Source organism: Oncorhynchus mykiss, unplaced genomic scaffold (assembly GCF_057628025.1).
Source record: "Oncorhynchus mykiss isolate SJ-2025 unplaced genomic scaffold, ASM5762802v1 scaffold96, whole genome shotgun sequence".
Lineage (NCBI taxonomy): Eukaryota > Metazoa > Chordata > Actinopteri > Salmoniformes > Salmonidae > Oncorhynchus > Oncorhynchus mykiss.
Window position 1 is genome coordinate 210,097 of NW_028322095.1, and position 18,251 is coordinate 228,347.

At 43.8% G+C, this 18,251-nt stretch overlaps 2 protein-coding genes across 2 annotated transcripts in view; one reads left to right on the top strand and one right to left on the bottom strand.

Annotated features, from left to right (window-relative positions):
• Positions 1 to 12,909, bottom strand: LOC149970071 (RAD50-interacting protein 1-like). Its single transcript, XM_090228656.1, has 13 exons — positions 12,596 to 12,909; positions 12,134 to 12,375; positions 11,806 to 11,979; positions 11,293 to 11,433; positions 7,219 to 7,375; positions 6,820 to 6,930; positions 6,344 to 6,569; positions 5,815 to 5,952; positions 5,167 to 5,366; positions 2,007 to 2,227; positions 1,490 to 1,670; positions 1,070 to 1,188; positions 1 to 877 (listed from the first exon to the last, which is right to left on the bottom strand). Exons 1-13 carry the CDS (start codon positions 12,824 to 12,826, stop codon positions 658 to 660), a joined length of 2,361 nt encoding a protein of 786 aa, XP_090084782.1. The 5' UTR covers positions 12,827 to 12,909; the 3' UTR covers positions 1 to 657.
• Positions 12,202 to 18,251, top strand: part of LOC110490623 (tetraspanin-8) — a 16,098-nt gene continuing 10,048 nt past the window's right edge. The window contains exon 1 of the mRNA XM_090228657.1: positions 12,202 to 12,383. The gene's annotated coding sequence lies outside the window, so the exon portion shown is untranslated. The remainder of the gene's footprint in view (positions 12,384 to 18,251) is intronic.

The window sequence follows — 18,251 nt, forward strand, 5'->3', positions numbered from 1 at the left end:
TTTTCGGGATTTAAACGTTTTTATTTCTCACTTCTTTACAAATGTATATGACATTAAATAAGGTAATGTGACAGACAGGGCTGTTGTTGTTATCAAATGCACTGGACTGCTTAAAACAGCAGTGTTAAGGTCTCCTATATCTCGTGTGGTTAAAGACAACAGTCCCTGTCAGGAAGTGAGAGAGGGGACCTCCTGATATACCCATCCACACCATGTGGTACTACTAGATCTCCTCCACAAGAAGACAGAAGTCTGTGCTGTCAGTCAATAGACAAATAATGTCATCTACATGAGCAGTTCATATAAACACATCCTTCAGGCTCCAGTCGAGGGCTCTCCCCTGCGTTTAGACCAGGAGTGGTGAGTTGATATGGAACAGGTGCTGAGCTTGTAGACAGAGGATCGGCAAAGTAAACAAAACTGGGATTAAACGGGATAGGACAGGAGTATTCAGGAATGACAGCGGTCTATTCCAGGTTTCTGGGATACGGTGTAGTTCATTGGTAGTGGTTGTTCTTTGCCAGCTGAAGCCCTTCCTAACCTGGTTACAGATCTGTTAGTGCTGCCTTGCTCAACTCCTACGGCCAATCGGCATCACCATAGGAGTTGTCAAAAACACATCTGGGACCAGGCTACTGTTCTTCCTCCCATCTCCCCTCACTTTCCCGGCCAGGAGGCCCTGAGGTTGAGCAGGATGAGGACGTCGCAGGGGGCCAGGCGGTAGACCCCCAGCTCGTTGAGGGCTGACGTAGGGCTGGGCTGCTTGCCGTCCGGGGTCCCTGGTTGCTCCTCGTCTTCCTCAGCCTGCCTTAGGACGTCTCGTAGAAGAAGAGCTGAGCCCACATTCAGACACAGGATGACGCAGGCCTCCTTCACACTGAGAGAGGGAGACATGACCAATCATTTTTTACCTAGAAATTATTTGACAAGGAATTCAACCCCTGTGCAGGACATTTAATAACCCAAGGAACTACAAACAAACTGTAGGTCTCTTCTACAGATTACAGTGGACAATGTTTTCAGGTGATATTGTCAGCAGAATTGCCATTGTATGTAATGGCCCACTCACTGTTTGAAGAAGTTCTCAGGCCTCTTGCAGTAGTGTCCAAACAGAGGGAAGAGGTTCCTTGTCATGTCGAACTGGAGCTGGGCTGCACCCCCCTCGTTGAAGTGGTTATACAGAATCACCTGAGGGAGACAGGTAGCAGGTCCATACGTTAATAGAGATGTGATTACCCCACCAAAAAAACATTCTCTATTGCTTCATCCTATTTTCTCCCGTCTGTATTTTATCATTAGAATTGGTCTGTAGCCAATGTAGTTTTAATGTATTTGAGAACAGATGTGTCTAGTGATGTGGGACAATCTAATTACCTTCTTTTAAGTCACTCCAGACAGTAGTATCTGAGAAATCACTAAAAGTTCAAATATTTAATGAAGTCAACTATCTGATTAATTCCCTTTGTAGCAGGCCAGCAGTGTGACTCACATTCTGGTAGAGGAAGAGGTCCAGCCTCTCAGCCAGGTCCTGCCAGCCCGTCTGGAAGAGAGGCAGACACAGCATCTGCTGCAGCTGGAGCAGGTGGTCCCTGAGACAGAGCATCAGAGGACAGGCTAAACTGGACAGGGACATGGTGGCCTGGTCACACTGGGACGGCAGAGACAACCACCTGGGAGGAGAAGGAAACACGTTAGTGTCATTCTAGTTTTGAACATTTTGTTCACTCCAACATTGTTTTGTTCAATTGGTTATATGGTGGCTGTAGGTGATGATCTGAGCTCTACCAGATTCTTTCAAGAAATCACATTTCATTCCTACTGTCCAGGCATGTTACAGGACAAAGACATTTGTCACAAAGTGCTTACAATCAACCTGGGCCTAAACACCAAGCAAAGCAAGGTGACAGTGGGTGCCTAGTGTTTAAAACTCCAAAAATAGGACTACATCTTGAGATGAACGAGATTGAACAGAAAGAACCCTTTCTCTAAGAGAAGAGTGACCTGACCTGTCCCTGCAGTAGGGCTGAGCCTTCTTCTGTACGTCCCTCATGACAGCCTCCAGTAACCTGCCCAGCATGTCTCCTCTCAGCCTCTCCAGCAGCCCCAGGAGCCCCTCAAACAGAGACCCCTCCAGAGAGGCCAGACGGCCGGACTCAGTGACCCCCAGCGGCCCCAACAGCTCCTCCTCCCCCAGGGCCACAGCTGACTGCTGCAGCTGCAGGAAGAACTGAGGAAGAACAGAGGAGAGAGAAGAGAACATTGAACAGCCTTGAAGAAGACCTCTGGAGCAGTGCAGTAAAAGGAGGGCCCATACAGCAGAGTGAAGGTGTTCATATGTGGCTTTTACTGTCCCCTTAACTACTTCTGAACGGACAACACATGTACAGTCAGACAGATTGACAGACAGGCAGGCAGACAGCATGTGCCAGAGCAGCAGCTACTCTTCCTGGGGTCCAGCAAAATGAAGGCAGTTTATACAACTGTAATACATTACAATACATTCACAGATTTCACAACACACTGTGTTCCCTCAGGCCCCTACTCCACCATGTGTATATATAGTGTGTATGTTATCGTGAGTGTGTGTCTGTGTCTGTGTGTCTGTGCCAATGTTTGTGTTGTTTCACAGTCCCCGCTGTTCCATAAGGTGTTTTTATCTGTTTTTTAAATCTAATTTTACTGCTGCGTCAGTTACCTGATGTGAAATAGAGTTTCATGTAGTCATGGCTCTATGTGGTACTGTGGAACAGAGTTCCATGTAGTCATGGCTCTATGTAGTACTGTGGAATAGAGTTCCATGTAGTCATGGCTCTATGTAGTACTGTGGAATAGAGTTCCATGTAGTCATGGCTCTATGTGGTACTGTGGAATAGAGTTCCATGTAGTCATGGCTCTATGTAGTACTGTGGAATAGAGTTCCATGTAGTCATGGCTCTATGTAGTACTGTGGAATAGAGTTCCATGTAGTCATGGCTCTATGTAGTACTGTGGAATAGAGTTCCATGTAGTCATGGCTCTATGTAGTACTGTGGAATAGAGTTCCATGTAGTCATGGCTCTATGTGGTACTGTGGAATAGAGTTCCATGTAGTCATGGCTCTATGTGGTACTGTGGAATAGAGTTCCATGTAGTCATGACTCTATGTAGTACTGTGGAATAGAGTTCCATGTAGTCATGGCTGTATGTGGTACTGTGGAATAGAGTTCCATGTAGTCATGGCTCTATGTGGTACTGTGGAATAGAGTTCCATGTAGTCATGGCTCTATGTGGTACTGTGGAATAGAGTTCCATGTAGTCATGGCTCTATGTAGTACTGTGGAATAGAGTTCCATGTAGTCATGACTCTATGTAGTACTGTGGAATAGAGTTCCATGTAGTCATGGCTCTATGTGGTACTGTGGAATAGAGTTCCATGTAGTCATGGCTGTATGTGGTACTGTGGAATAGAGTTCCATGTAGTCATGGCTCTATGTGGTACTGTGGAATAGAGTTCCATGTAGTCATGGCTCTATGTGGTACTGTGTGCCTCCCATAGTCTGTTCTGGACTTGGGGACTGTGAAGAGACCTCTTGTAGCATGTCTTGTGGGGTATGTATGGGTGTCTGAGCTGTGTACCAGTAGTTTAGACAGACCTCTGGTGGGTGTCTGAGCTGTGTACCAGTAGTTTAGACAGACCTCTGGTGGGTGTCTGAGCTGTGTGCCAGTAGTTTAGACAGACCTCTGGTGGGTGTCTGAGCTGTGTACCAGTAGTTTAGACAGACCTCTGGTGGGTGTCTGAGCTGTGTACCAGTAGTTTAGACAGACCTCTGGTGGGTGTCTGAGCTGTGTACCAGTAGTTTAGACAGACCTCTGGTGGGTGTCTGAGCTGTGTACCAGTAGTTTAGACAGACCTCTGGTGGGTGTCTGAGCTGTGTGCCAGTAGTTTAGACAGACCTCTGGTGGGTGTCTGAGCTGTGTACCAGTAGTTTAGACAGACCTCTGGTGGGTGTCTGAGCTGTGTGCCAGTAGTTTAGACAGACCTCTGGTGGGTGTCTGAGCTGTGTGCCAGTAGTTTAGACAGACCTCTGGTGGGTGTCTGAGCTGTGTACCAGTAGTTTAGACAGACCTCTGGTGGGTGTCTGAGCTGTGTGCCAGTAGTTTAGACAGACAGCTTGGTGCATTCAACATGTCAATACCTCTCATAAATAAAAGTAGTGATGAAGTCAATCTCTCCTCCACTTTCAGCCAGGAGAGATTGACATGCATATTATTAATATTAGCTCTCTGTGTACATCCAAGGGCCAGCCGTGCTGCCCTGTTCTGAGGACCAGCCGTGCTGCCCTGTTCTGAGGACCAGCCGTGCTGCCCTGTTCTGAGGACCAGCCGTGCTGCCCTGTTCTGAGGCCCAGCCGTGCTGCCCTGTTCTGAGCCAATTGCAATTTTCCTGTCCTTTTTTGTGGCACCTGACCACATGACTGAACAGTAGTCAAGGTACGACAAAACTAGGGCCTGTAGGACCTGCCTTGTTGATAGTGTTGTTAAGAAGGTAGAAACTAGGGCCTGTAGGACCTGCCTTGTTGATAGTGTTGTTAAGAAGGTAGAAACTAGGGCCTGTAGGACCTGCCTTGTTGATAGTGTTGTTAAGAAGGTAGAAACTAGGGCCTGTAGGACCTGCCTTGTTGATAGTGTTGTTAAGAAGGTAGAAACTAGGGCCTGTAGGACCTGCCTTGTTGATAGTGTTGTTAAGAAGGTAGAAACTAGGGCCTGTAGGACCTGCCTTGTTGATAGTGCTGTTAAGAAGATAGAAACTAGGTCCTGTAGGACCTGCCTGGTTGATAGTGTTGTTAAGAAGGTAGAAACTAGGGCCTGTAGGACCTGCCTTGTTGATAATGTTGTTAAGAAGGTAGAAACTAGGGCCTGTAGGACCTGCCTTGTTGATAATGTTGTTAAGAAGGTAGAAACTAGGGCCTGTAGGACCTGCCTTGTTGATAGTGTTGTTAAGAAGGTAGAAACTAGGGCCTGTAGGACCTGCCTTGTTGATAGTGTTGTTAAGAAGGCAGAAACTATGGCCTGTAGGACCTGCCTTGTTGATAGTGTTGTTAAGAAGGGACTTCTCCCCATCTTAGCTACTTCTGCATCAATATGTTTTGTATAGCAACAGCGTGATGACTCCGAGGGGCCACATACCACGTTGTCTCCCCAGTCCCCCAGCACGGTGGAGATGTAGTTGGCAGCGTTGAGAATAGCACAGTATCTAGCGCCCAGCGGGTTACGGGACTCTTCCTTCATCACCTGGGTGAGGCGGATACGGAAGTCGTCCACCAGCTCTCTCTGTAGCGCCAGGAAACGCAGCTGGGCACGAGGGCAGGGGAGGGCACGGTAGCGGTCTGGTAGGGGGAGTATTAGAGATTGAGGGGGAGAGAGAGGATAGAGGGAGGTGGAGGGGAGAGAAAGGGAAAGCAGAGAGAGGGAGGGAGAGAAGGGGAGAGAGATAGAGTGCAGTAAGTCAGAGGCTGCCCCAACAGCAGGCTGTCCCTCTACGACAAACAGAGGGATGAACGGTGACAACCAACAAGACAGACAGAGTGAGACGAGAGAGAGAGAGAGAGAGAGAGAGAGAGGCAGAGAGAGAGAGAGAGAGAGAGAGAGAGGCAGAGAGAGGCAGAGAGAGAGAGAGGCAGAGAGAGAAAGAGAGAGAGAGGCAGAGAGAGACAGAGAGAGAGAGAGAGAGGCAGAGAGAGACAAAGAGAGATGAAGAGAGAGAGAGACAGAGAAAGAGGCAGAGAGAGAGAGAGGTAGAGAGAGAGAGAGTGATAAAGTAGTTAATAATCCTACCAGTGATGACCAGCAGTAAGGTCATGAAGGTCTCAGCGCAGTCTGGAGCCTTGAGTTCGTCCATGTCACTGATGTCTTTGTACTGGGAGCTCCAAGCCCCCTCAGCAGACAGCATGGCATCCACCTTCTCTATCGCCACTACAGAGAGACACACAGTTGGGATGAGCACACATCACACATTCACTAAATCACACATTCACTAAATCACACATTCACTAAATCACACATTCACTAAATCACACATTCACTAAATCACATACACTGACATAAACGGAGTCTAACAGAGAAGTAAAATCCCACATAAAATCAATCTCTTTAGTCAGTCTCAAATGGCTTCCTACCCCTTCACTTCACCCAAACCCTTCAATGTTTGTAGATCTGTAAGGTAGAAGCGATATGGCGGAAGCTCTGCCAGTACACTGCTTATACCTATCCAGCCCCTTCAGATCTGTGGAAATTGGAGGGTTAGGGCCAAGGGGAAAGAGTAGGGAACGATGAGAGATGCTCCATTGCTGCCTCTCTCACTCACTCTTCCTCTCCACAGTGAGCCACTTCTGCAGCACGACCTCCTCCAGCAGTACATGCAGCGCTCCGGGCAGGGTGCTGGGGTAGGAGTGGGTGGTGCGCAGCTCCCTCTCAAACTGCAGGATCTCGTCCACCAGGTGGCAGAAGAGAGCGTCGTCGTAGAGCAGCCGTGGAGCATCCAACGCTAGCTTCTCCTGGGCCAGGGTGAGTAGACCGCGACACAGCTCCACCTGGTGGGGACGTGAGGGATGACACGAGATACTTCAATAGCTATACCCATTATATTTTATTATATTAATATATATATATATGCTTATATCCTCTCATATGACTGTGGAACATCAAGAGCTGCTACGATTGACAGATAACTGCAATGGACTCAGCTTGACTTTCAGCTTTGAATCTTGGGGGGTGAACAAATACTTCAATGGCACATGAACTCAGGATTCTAGATGATCATCTAGCGGCTGATCCTCTAACCTTGGCGTTGACGTTAGCTCCATTTCTGTCCAGAATGGGCTGGATCTTCTCCTCCATGAAGTTGGAGCTGTTACCCATCCACATCAGGACTTGGGTCAGGAACCACTCAGGCTGCATGGAGACAGAGATGGAGGTTATTATTATTGTCTGTCTGTCTGTGTTTGAGACGTGCTCTGTGTGTGTGTGTGTGTGTGTCTTTGTGTGTGTGAGACATGCTCTGTGTGTGTAGTGTGTGTGTGTGTGTGAGATGCTCTGTCTGTGTGTGTGTGTGTGTGTGTGTGTGTGTGTGTGTGTGTGTGTGTGTGTGTGTGTGTGTGTGTGTGTGTGTGTGTCTGTGTCTGTCTGTGTTTGAGACGTGCTCTGTGTGTGTGTGTGTGTGTGTGTGTGTGTTGCTCTAACCTTGTTGAGTGAATTGGTCTGACGGTTTCCAGTGAAGTGGTATCGAAACCTCTTGCTCAGAGGAAGCAACATGATCTGGACAGGAAGAGACAGGGGTGTCGTCGGGGGCAACCCTACACGGGACACAGAGGTTGGCTTCTCTGATATGAGATCATCACTGAGAAACAGGTTAAAGAAACTGGCCAGGTATTCATCTCAGTACAACATCAACATCAGTCAATATCTTAGGAAGTGTGTGGGGAACATTATGTCTGTGACTGGGAATGTATGAAGTATGAAGCTAGTGTATGAAGAAGTGTGCAGAGTGGAAATAATGCACTGTCTATAACCCAGTAGTGTCTATAACCTAGTAGTGTCTATAACCTAGTAGTGTCTATAACCTAGTAGTGTCTATAACCTAGTAGTGTCTATAACCCAGTAGTGTCTATAACCTAGTAGTGTCTATAACCTAGTAGTGTCTATAACCTAGTAGTGTCTATAACCTAGTAGTGTCTATAACCCAGTCCTGTCTATATCCTAGTAGTGTCTATAACCCAGTCCTGTCTATAACCTAGTAGTGTCTATAACCCAGTAGTGTCTATAACCTAGTAGTGTCTATAACCCAGTAGTGTCTATAACCTAGTAGTGTCTATAACCTAGTAGTGTCTATAACCTAGTAGTGTCTATAACCTAGTAGTGTCTACAACCCAGTCCTGTCTATAACCTAGTAGTGTCTATAACCTAGTAGTGTCTATAACCCAGTAGTGTCTATAACCTAGTAGTGTCTATAACCTAGTAGTGTCTATAACCAAGTAGTGTCTATAACCCAGTAGTGTCTATAACCTAGTAGTGTCTATAACCCAGTAGTGTCTATAACCTAGTAGTGTCTATAACCTAGTAGTGTATATAACCTAGTAGTGTCTATAACCTAGTAGTGTCTATATCCTAGTAGTGTCTATAACCTAGTAGTGTCTATAACCTAGTAGTGTCTATAACCTAGTAGTGTCTACAACCCAGTCCTGTCTATAACCTAGTAGTGTCTATAACCTAGTAGTGTCTATAACCCAGTAGTGTCTATAACCTAGTAGTGTCTATAACCCAGTAGTGTCTACAATCTAGTAGTGTCTATAACCTAGTAGTGTCTATAACCCAGTAGTGTCTATAACCCAGTAGTGTCTACAATCTAGTAGTGTCTATAACCTAGTAGTGTCTATAACCTAGTAGTGTCTATAACCTAGTAGTGTCTATAACCTAGTAGTGTCTATAACCCAGTAGTGTCTACAATCTAGTAGTGTCTATAACCTAGTAGTGTCTATAACCCAGTAGTGTCTATAACCCAGTAGTGTCTACAATCTAGTAGTGTCTATAACCTAGTAGTGTCTATAACCTAGTAGTGTCTATAACCTAGTAGTGTCTATAACCCAGTAGTGTCTATAACCCAGTCCTGTCTATAACCCAGTCCTGTCTATAACCCAGTCCTGTCTATAACCCAGTCCTGTCTACAACCCAGTCCTGTCTACAACCCAGTCCTGTCTATAACCCAGTCCTGTCTATAACCCAGTCCTGTCTATAACCCAGTCCTGTCTATATCCTAGTAGTGTCTATAACCCAGTAGTGTCTATAACCTAGTAGTGTCTATAACCCAGTAGTGTCTATAACCCAGTCCTGTCTATATCCTAGTAGTGTCTATAACCCAGTAGTGTCTATAACCTAGTAGTGTCTATAACCTAGTAGTGTCTATAACCTAGTAGTGTCTATATCCTAGTAGTGTCTATAACCCAGTCCTGTCTATAACCTAGTAGTGTCTATAACCCAGTAGTGTCTATAACCTAGTAGTGTCTATAACCCAGTAGTGTCTATAACCTAGTAGTGTCTACAACCTAGTAGTGTCTATAACCTAGTAGTGTCTATAACCTAGTAGTGTCTACAACCCAGTCCTGTCTATAACCTAGTAGTGTCTATAACCTAGTAGTGTCTATAACCCAGTAGTGTCTATAACCTAGTAGTGTCTATAACCTAGTAGTGTCTATAACCAAGTAGTGTCTATAACCCAGTAGTGTCTATAACCTAGTAGTGTCTATAACCCAGTAGTGTCTATAACCTAGTAGTGTCTATAACCTAGTAGTGTATATAACCTAGTAGTGTCTATAACCTAGTAGTGTCTATAACCCAGTAGTGTCTATAACCTAGTAGTGTCTACAACCTAGTAGTGTCTATAACCTAGTAGTGTCTACAACCTAGTAGTGTCTATAACCCAGTAGTGTCTATAACCTAGTAGTGTCTATAATCCAGTAGTGTCTACAATCTAGTAGTGTCTATAACCTAGTAGTGTCTATAACCCAGTAGTGTCTATAACCCAGTAGTGTCTACAATCTAGTAGTGTCTATAACCTAGTAGTTTCTATAACCTAGTAGTGTCTATAACCTAGTAGTGTCTATAACCTAGTAGTGTCTATAACCCAGTAGTGTCTATAACCCAGTCCTGTCTATAACCCAGTCCTGTCTATAACCCAGTCCTGTCTATAACCCAGTCCTGTCTACAACCCAGTCCTGTCTACAACCCAGTCCTGTCTATAACCCAGTCCTGTCTATAACCCAGTCCTGTCTATAACCCAGCCCTGTCTATATCCTAGTAGTGTCTATAACCCAGTAGTGTCTATAACCTAGTAGTGTCTATAACCCAGTAGTGTCTATAACCCAGTCCTGTCTATATCCTAGTAGTGTCTATAACCCAGTAGTGTCTATAACCTAGTAGTGTCTATAACCTAGTAGTGTCTATAACCTAGTAGTGTCTATAACCTAGTAGTGTCTATAACCCAGTCCTGTCTATATCCTAGTAGTGTCTATAACCCAGTAGTGTCTATAACCTAGTAGTGTCTATAACCCAGTAGTGTCTATAACCCAGTAGTGTCTATAACCCAGTAGTGTCTATAACCTAGTAGTGTCTATAACCTAGTAGTGTCTATAACCTAGTAGTGTCTATAACCCAGTAGTGTCTATAACCCAGTAGTGTCTATAACCTAGTAGTGTCTATAACCCAGTCCTGTCTATAACCCAGTAGTGTCTATAACCCAGTCCTGTCTATAACCCAGTAGTGTCTATAACCCAGTAGTGTCTATAACCCAGTCCTGCCTATAACCCAGTCCTGTATATAACCCAGTCCTGTCTATAACCTAGTAGTGTCTATAACCCAGTCCTGTCTATAACCTAGTAGTGTCTATAACCCAGTCCTGTCTATAACCCAGTCCTGTCTATAACCTAGTAGTGTCTATAACCCAGTAGTGTCTATAACCCAGTCCTGTCTACAACCCAGTCCTGTCTACAACCCAGTCCTGTCTATAACCCAGTCCTGATTATAACCCAGTCCTGTCTATAACCCAGTCCTCTCTATAACCTAGTAGTGTCTATAACCTAGTAGTGTCTATAACCCAGTCCTGTCAATAACCCAGTCCTGTATATAACCTAGTAGTGTCTATAACCTAGTAGTGTCTATAACCTAGTAGTGTCTATAACCCAGTCCTGTCTATAATCCAGTCCTGTCTATAACCTAGTAGTGTGTATAACCTAGTAGTGTCTATAACCCAGTCCTGTCTATAACCCAGTCCTGTCTATAACCCAGTCCTGTCTATAACCCAGTAGTGTCTACAACCCAGTCCTGTCAATAACCCAGTCCTGTCTACAACCCAGTCCTGTCTACAACCCAGTCCTGTCTATAACCCAGTCCTGTCTATAACCCAGTAGTATGTATAACCTAGTAGTGTCTATAACCCAGTCCTGTCTATAACCCAGTAGTGTGTATAACCCAGTCCTGTCTATAACCTAGTAGTGTCTATAACCTAGTAGTGTCTATAACCCAGTCCTGTCTATAACCCAGTAGTGTGTATAACCTAGTAGTGTCTATAACCCAGTCCTGTCTACAACCCAGTCCTGTCTATAACCCAGTCCTGTCTACAACCTAGTCCTGTCTATAACCTAGTAGTGTCTAGAACAGCGTGTGTATAACCTAGTAGTGTCTATAACAGCGAATGTATAACAGACGATAATGCTAGTGTGTATGTCTTCAACTCTGATAACACTATATTAGGGTGAAGGATACGAGGTCTGTAGAGACAGGAGCTGGGCCACCAGAAGCTCCAGCTGGCTGTGGAGCTCCTGAGCGTTGGCAGGGGGGGAGAGAGACTGGGTGGGAGGAGAGATGAACGGCCAGTGGAGCTGGATCAGCAACTCCTCAAAATCACTGCCAGACAGAGGAGGAGGAGGAGTTAAAAATCACATTCAGGTCTGAGGTAGCTTGACTTTGGATCATCATAATAACTGTGAATCACCAAGCCCGGTCCTGGAGAGCTACCGTGTGTGTCTTACTTGTTCAGGCCCAACACAGATACACCTGGTCAACTAATCATTTAGACTGAATTAGATGGGTTAGTGCCAGGCTGGAACAAAGGCCTGCATGGCCAGTTGCTCTCCAGGACCAGGGTTTCTGACCACTGATCTAAACAGAGATCCTAATAACTATCACAGAGTTCTCCATCGCCAGTCCTTCTGCTCCGGCCCGGCCCGCTAACACAACACACTGCCTGCCCTGTCTGACCCACTCAGACACACATACCCAGCCAGTCGGTCCTTAATGATCTTGTGCCAGAAGCATAGTGTCTCTCTGAGGAAGGCCTGGAGATGAGAGCAGCCAGACTGCTTTAGGCCCACATCTAGACTGGCCATGCTGCCCACCGCCACCACTGCCTCCCATATACTGTTGGTGATCAGACACTGCTGGATGCTGTCACTGTGGGAGGAGAGAACGACAGTTAGCGGAACAACTTAACATACAGTAGGATACCATTTTGTGTGTGTGTATTCCAATCAGGATCCTATCTTTGAATAGTGTCAAATATATTGTCCAACTACAAGAAGAAGAAAATAATAATACTGTTGCTCACCTGAGTTCTTCAATGCGTGACAGACACTGCAGGTATTTCATGTGTTTCTCTGTGTTGTCCAGCTGTTCCAGGGTCCGTCCCAGGCTGTCTGCCCAGGGCTGGGCGCCCTGCAGGTGCTGTATCAGGGTGTTGGACAGGACCCTCTCCCGCTGGAGCAAACCTTCCAGAGACACACGGGACTCCTCGGCAGCAGACAGCGCTGCTGACACCCGCAGCGGCACCGAACTGGACACCGTCAGAACCTGAGAAGGTGGGTGGAGGAAGACCTGTCAGCAAGGGAAATGCACGCCCTTAAACTAGCTAGCAAAGGTTAGCTATAGATCATTACTTACATTAACTAGCAAGGGAAAGAATAATACTCGCATTATTAACGATTCTATTATTTTTCATGCAATAATTGATACAGCATTGAAAGCTGATTTGAGTGTGCAACATGAAGTTAACAACGCGCTTGCTAACTACCTGCTCCTCCAGCAACTTGTTTTCCGCTGTCAGTTTCTCCAGGAGCGCGCTAACTTTCTTCAGCGACTTCAGATCCACTCCGATTTCTTTCTCTATCAATTCGACAACGTAGTCGGGGAGTGCTCCCTCCCCCGATTCTGTTTCGGAGTCTTCATAATTTGTCGATATAGGGCTTTGTAGATCAGATTCATCACTTTGGCCGTTTTGCTGCTCTGCAGAGGGCGCCGCCATCTTTCTTCTGTGTCTCTTCCACGTCAACAGCACGCAGATGTAAACACAGCACCGAACACAGCCGTCACCGTCTATACACCACCTCTAGTGGTGGCAGTTAGTACTACGGGACCTGTCACGGGTAAACACTTGGGACATTTCCAACTACTACACAATCCACGCTTCCTTCCATCCTCCATTCATTGGTTCATGTAACCAGTGATATCATAAGTGGAGTGGTGATAGCTTTAGACAATTTACAGTTGATGTGTTATTTCAGTGATTACTAAAGGGAATTAGGAAGGATGTTTCCAAAACAAGACCCTCTTCAGTGTTTGAGTGTCATGTTGACAATCAAGACCTCACAGGAAACAACTGGACATACTGTATCTACTCAGTTATGTAGTTGTTGAACTAATCTGTTACCCAGAACGGAACAGTTACTCTCCAGCATCTTATTCTGTCCTATTCTACTGTATCTTAGTCTATGCAGCTCTGACATTGCTCGTCCAAATATTTATATATTCTTAATTCCATCCCTTTACTTTAGAATGTGTATATTGTTAGATATTACTAGTTAGATATTACTGAACTGTTGGAGCTAGAAACAAAAGCATTTCGCTACACCCGCAATAACATCTACTATACACGTGTATGTGACAAATGAAATGTGATTTGATTATATCTCAAACATGTTATAAAATTCGTACGCTCCCTTATCCTTCATTCGTACATCCGTTTCCTGTGAATGAGGAATATGCTTGAGTCTGTTCCGTTACTATCATATGCTTGAGTCTGTTCCGTTACTATCATATGCTTGAGTCTGTTCCGTTACTATCATATGCTTGAGTCTGTTCCATTGCTATCATATGCTTGAGTCTGTTCCATTACTATCATATGCTTGAGTCTGTTCCATTGCTATCATATGCTTGAGTCTGTTCCGTTACTATCATATGCTTGAGTCTGTTCCGTTACTATCATATGCTTGAGTCTGTTCCATTGCTATCATATGCTTGAGTCTGTTCCATTGCTATCATATGCTTGAGTCTGTTCCGTTACTATCATATGCTTGAGTCTGTTCCGTTACTATCATATGCTTGAGTCTGTTCCGTTACTATCATATGCTTGAGTCTGTTCCTTTACCTTCATATGCTTGAGTCTGTTCTGTTACTATCATATGCTTGAGTCTGTTCTGTTACAATCATATGCTTGAGTCTGTTCTGTTACTATCATATGCTTGAGTCTGTTCCATTACTATCATATGCTTGAGACTGTTCCGTTACTATCATATGCTTGAGTTTGTTCCGTTACTATCATATGCTTGAGTCTGTTCGGTTACTATCATATGCTTCAGTCTGTTCCGTTACAATCATATGCTTGAGTCTGTTCCATTGCTATCATATGCTTGAGTATGTTCCATTGCTATCATATGCTTGAGTCTGTTCCATTGCTATCATATGCTTGAGTCTGTTCTGTTACTATCATATGCTTGAGTCTGTTCCATTGCTATCATATGCTTGAGTCTGTTCCGTTACTATCATATGCTTGAGTCTGTTCCGTTACTATCATATGCTTGAGTCTGTTCTGTTACTATCATATGCTTGAGTCTGTTCCATTACTATCATATGCTTGAGTCTGTTCTGTTACTATCATATGCTTGAGTCTGTTCCATTACTATCATATGCTTGAGTCTGTTCCATTGCTATCATATGCTTGAGTCTGTTCCGTTACTATCATATGCTTGAGTCTGTTCTGTTACTATCATATGCTTGAGTCTGTTCCATTACTATCATATGCTTGAGTCTGTTCCATTGCTATCATATGCTTGAGTCTGTTCTGTTACTATCATATGCTTGAGTCTGTTCCGTTACTATCATATACTTCAGTCTGTTCCGTTACTATCATATGCTTGAGTCTGTTCCGTTACTATCATATGCTTGAGTCTGTTCCGTTACTATCATATGCTTGAGTCTGTTCTGTTACTATCATATGCTTGAGTCTGTTCCATTACTATCATATGCTTGAGTCTGTTCTGTTACTATCATATGCTTGAGTCTGTTCCATTACTATCATATGCTTGAGTCTGTTCTGTTACTATCATATGCTTGAGTCTGTTCCATTACTATCATATGCTTGAGTCTGTTCCGTTGCTATCATATGCTTGAGTCTGTTCTGTTACTATCATATGATTGAGTCTGTTCCGTTACTATCATATACTTCAGTCTGTTCCGTTACTATCATATGCTTGAGTCTGTTCCATTGCTATCATATGCTTGAGTCTGTTCCGTTACTGTCATATGCTTGAGTCTGTTCTGTTACTATCATATGCTTGAGTCTGTTCCATTACTATCATATGCTTGAGACTGTTCCGTTACTATCATATGCTTGAGTTTGTTCCGTTACTATCATATGCTTGAGTCTGTTCCGTTACTATCATATGCTTGAGTCTGTTCCGTTACTATCATATGCTTGAGTCTGTTCTGTTACTATCATATGCTTGAGTCTGTTCCATTACTATCATATGCTTGAGTCTGTTCCGTTACTATCATATGCTTGAGTCTGTTCCGTTACTGTCATATGCTTGAGTCTGTTCTGTTACTATCATATGCTTGAGTCTGTTCCATTACTATCATATGCTTGAGACTGTTCCGTTACAATCATATGCTTGAGTCTGTTCCATTGCTATCATATGCTTGAGTCTGTTCCGTTACTATCATATGCTTGAGTCTGTTCCGTTACTATCATATGCTTGAGTCTGTTCTGTTACTATCATATGCTTGAGTCTGTTCCATTACTATCATATGCTTGAGTCTGTTCCGTTACTATCATATGCTTGAGTCTGTTCCATTACTATCATATGCTTGAGTCTGTTCCATTGCGAACATATGCTTGAGTCTGTTCCATTGCGAACATATGCTTGAGTCTGTTCCATTGCGAACATATGCTTGAGTCTGTTCCATTACTATCATATTCTTGAGTCTGTTCCATTACTATCATATGCTTGAGTCTGTTCCATTGCGAACATATGCTTGAGTCTGTTCCATTACTATCATATTCTTGAGTCTGTTCCGTTACTATCATATGCTTGAGTCTGTTCCGTTACTATCATATTCTTGAGTCTGTTCCATTACTATCATATGCTTGAGTCTGTTCCATTGCGAACATATGCTTGAGTCTGTTCCATTACTATCATATTCTTGAGTCTGTTCCGTTACTATCATATGCTTGAGTCTGTTCCATTGCGAACATATGCTTGAGTCTGTTCCATTACTATCATATTCTTGAGTCTGTTCCGTTACTATCATATGCTTGAGTCTGTTCCGTTACTATCATATGCTTGGGTCTGTTCCGTTACTATCATATGCTTGAGTCTGTTCCATTACTATCATATTCTTGAGTCTGTTCCGTTACTATCATATGCTTGAGTCTGTTCCGTTACTATCATATGCTTGGGTCTGTTCCGTTACTATCATATGCTTGAGTCTGTTCCATTACTATCATATTCTTGAGTCTGTTCCGTTACTATCATATGCTTGAGTCTGTTTTGTTACTATCATATGCTTGGGTCTGTTCCGTTACTATCATATGCTTGAGTCTGTTCCATTACTATCATATTCTTGAGTCTGTTCCATTACTATCATATGCTTGAGTCTGTTCCGTTGCTATCATATGCTTGAGTCTGTTCTGTTACTATCATATGATTGAGTCTGTTCTGTTACTATCATATGATTGAGTCTGTTCCGTTACTATCATATACTTCAGTCTGTTCCGTTACTATCATATGCTTGAGTCTGTTCCATTGCTATCATATGTTTGAGTCTGTTCCATTACTATCTTCCTCTGTACAAAATGTGCTCCAGATGTTTTGCGGGGTTGCATTGACATTGACATTGCTTAACACTTGGCCCTTCTCTGGATTCCTAGAGACCCAATGGGGCTGCTTCTCAAATAGCACTCTATTCCCTATATAGTGCACTACTTTTTGACCAGGGCCTATAGAGCACTAGGGAATAGGGTGCCATTTTGGACGCAAGTGGTGAGGTCATAGTTGTCCAGAAATGGCTGATTATGTGATTTCATGTTCACTCAGGCCTCCTTGCTCTGGACTGGACCTCTGGAGTCTGGGTTCCTGAGGTAGATGCTTTGTTCTGCCAAGACAACAGATAGAAGAGCAGACAATAAGTGCTGTATGAGTTCTTAATTCTCTCTCTCTCTTTAATGGGGTGTTGTTGGCATGAGAAACATATGTTTACATTGCCAAAGCAAGTGAAATAAACAATAAAGAAAATGAGAAGAAACAAAAAACACCATCAACAACAAACTATTAGAAATAAACAGTAAACAACACAAAGGTTTCATAAAGATACAGACATTTCCAGAGTTATATTATCATATATGTCCAGGGTTTTAATGAGCAAATACAGTGCCTTGCGAAAGTATTTGCCCCCCTTGAACTTTGCGACCTTTTGCCACATTTCAGGCTTCAAACATAAAGATATAAAACTGTATTTTTTTGTGAAGAATCAACAACAAGTGGGACACAATCATGAAGTGGAACGACATTTATTGGATATTTCAAACTTTTTTAACAAATCAAAAATGGAAAAATTGGGCGTGCAAAATTATTCAGCCCCCTTAAGTTAATACTTTGTAGCGCCACCTTTTGCTGCGATTACAGCTGTAAGTCGCTTGGGGTATGTCTATCAGTTTTGCACATCGAGAGACCAAAAATTTTTCCCATTCCTCCTTGCAAAACAGCTCGAGCTCAGTGAGGTTGGATGGAGAGCATTTGTGAACAGCAGTTTTCAGTTCTTTCCACAGATTCTTGATTGGATTCAGGTCTGGATTTTGACTTGGCCGTTCTATTTTTGAACCATTCCATTGTAGATTTTGCTTTATGTTTTGGATCATTGTCTTGTTGGAAGACAAATCTCCGTCCCAGTCTCAGGTCTTTTGCAGACTCCATCAGGTTTTCTTCCAGAATGGTCCTGTATTTGGCTCCATCCATCTTCCCATCAATTTTAACCATCTTCCCTGTCCCTGCTGAAGAAAAGCAGGCCCAAACCATGATGCTGCCACCACCATGTTTGACAGTGGGGATGGTGTGTTCAGGGTGATGAGCTGTGTTGCTTTTATGCCAAACATAACGTTTTGCATTGTTGCCAAAAAGTTCAATTTTGGTTTCATCTGACCAGAGCACCTTCTTCCACATGTTTGGTGTGTCTCCCAGGTGGCTTGTGGCAAACTTTAAACAACACTTTTTATGGATATCTTTAAGAAATGGCTTTCTTCTTGCCACTCTTCCATAAAGGCCAGATTTGTGCAATATACGACTGATTGTTGTCCTATGGACAGAGTCTCCCACCTCAGCTGTAGATCTCTGCAGTTCATCCAGAGTGATCATGGGCCTCTTGGCTGCATCTCTGATCAGTCTTCTCCTTGTATG

What these genes read in the sequence shown, in the direction of transcription:
- LOC149970071 (XM_090228656.1), bottom strand. Translation starts at nt 12,826, where the DNA reads ATGGCGGCGCCCTCTGCAGAGCAGCAAAACGGCCAAAGTGATGAATCT. An exon ending in CTCCTGTCTCTACAGACCTC is followed by an intron (nt 7,376 to 11,292) that starts GTATCCTTCACC and finishes CCTGTTTCTCAG; the next exon opens with TGATGATCTCATATCAGAGA. An exon ending in GCTCACTGTGGAGAGGAAGA is followed by an intron (nt 5,953 to 6,343) that starts GTGAGTGAGAGA and finishes GTCTCTCTGTAG; the next exon opens with TGGCGATAGAGAAGGTGGAT.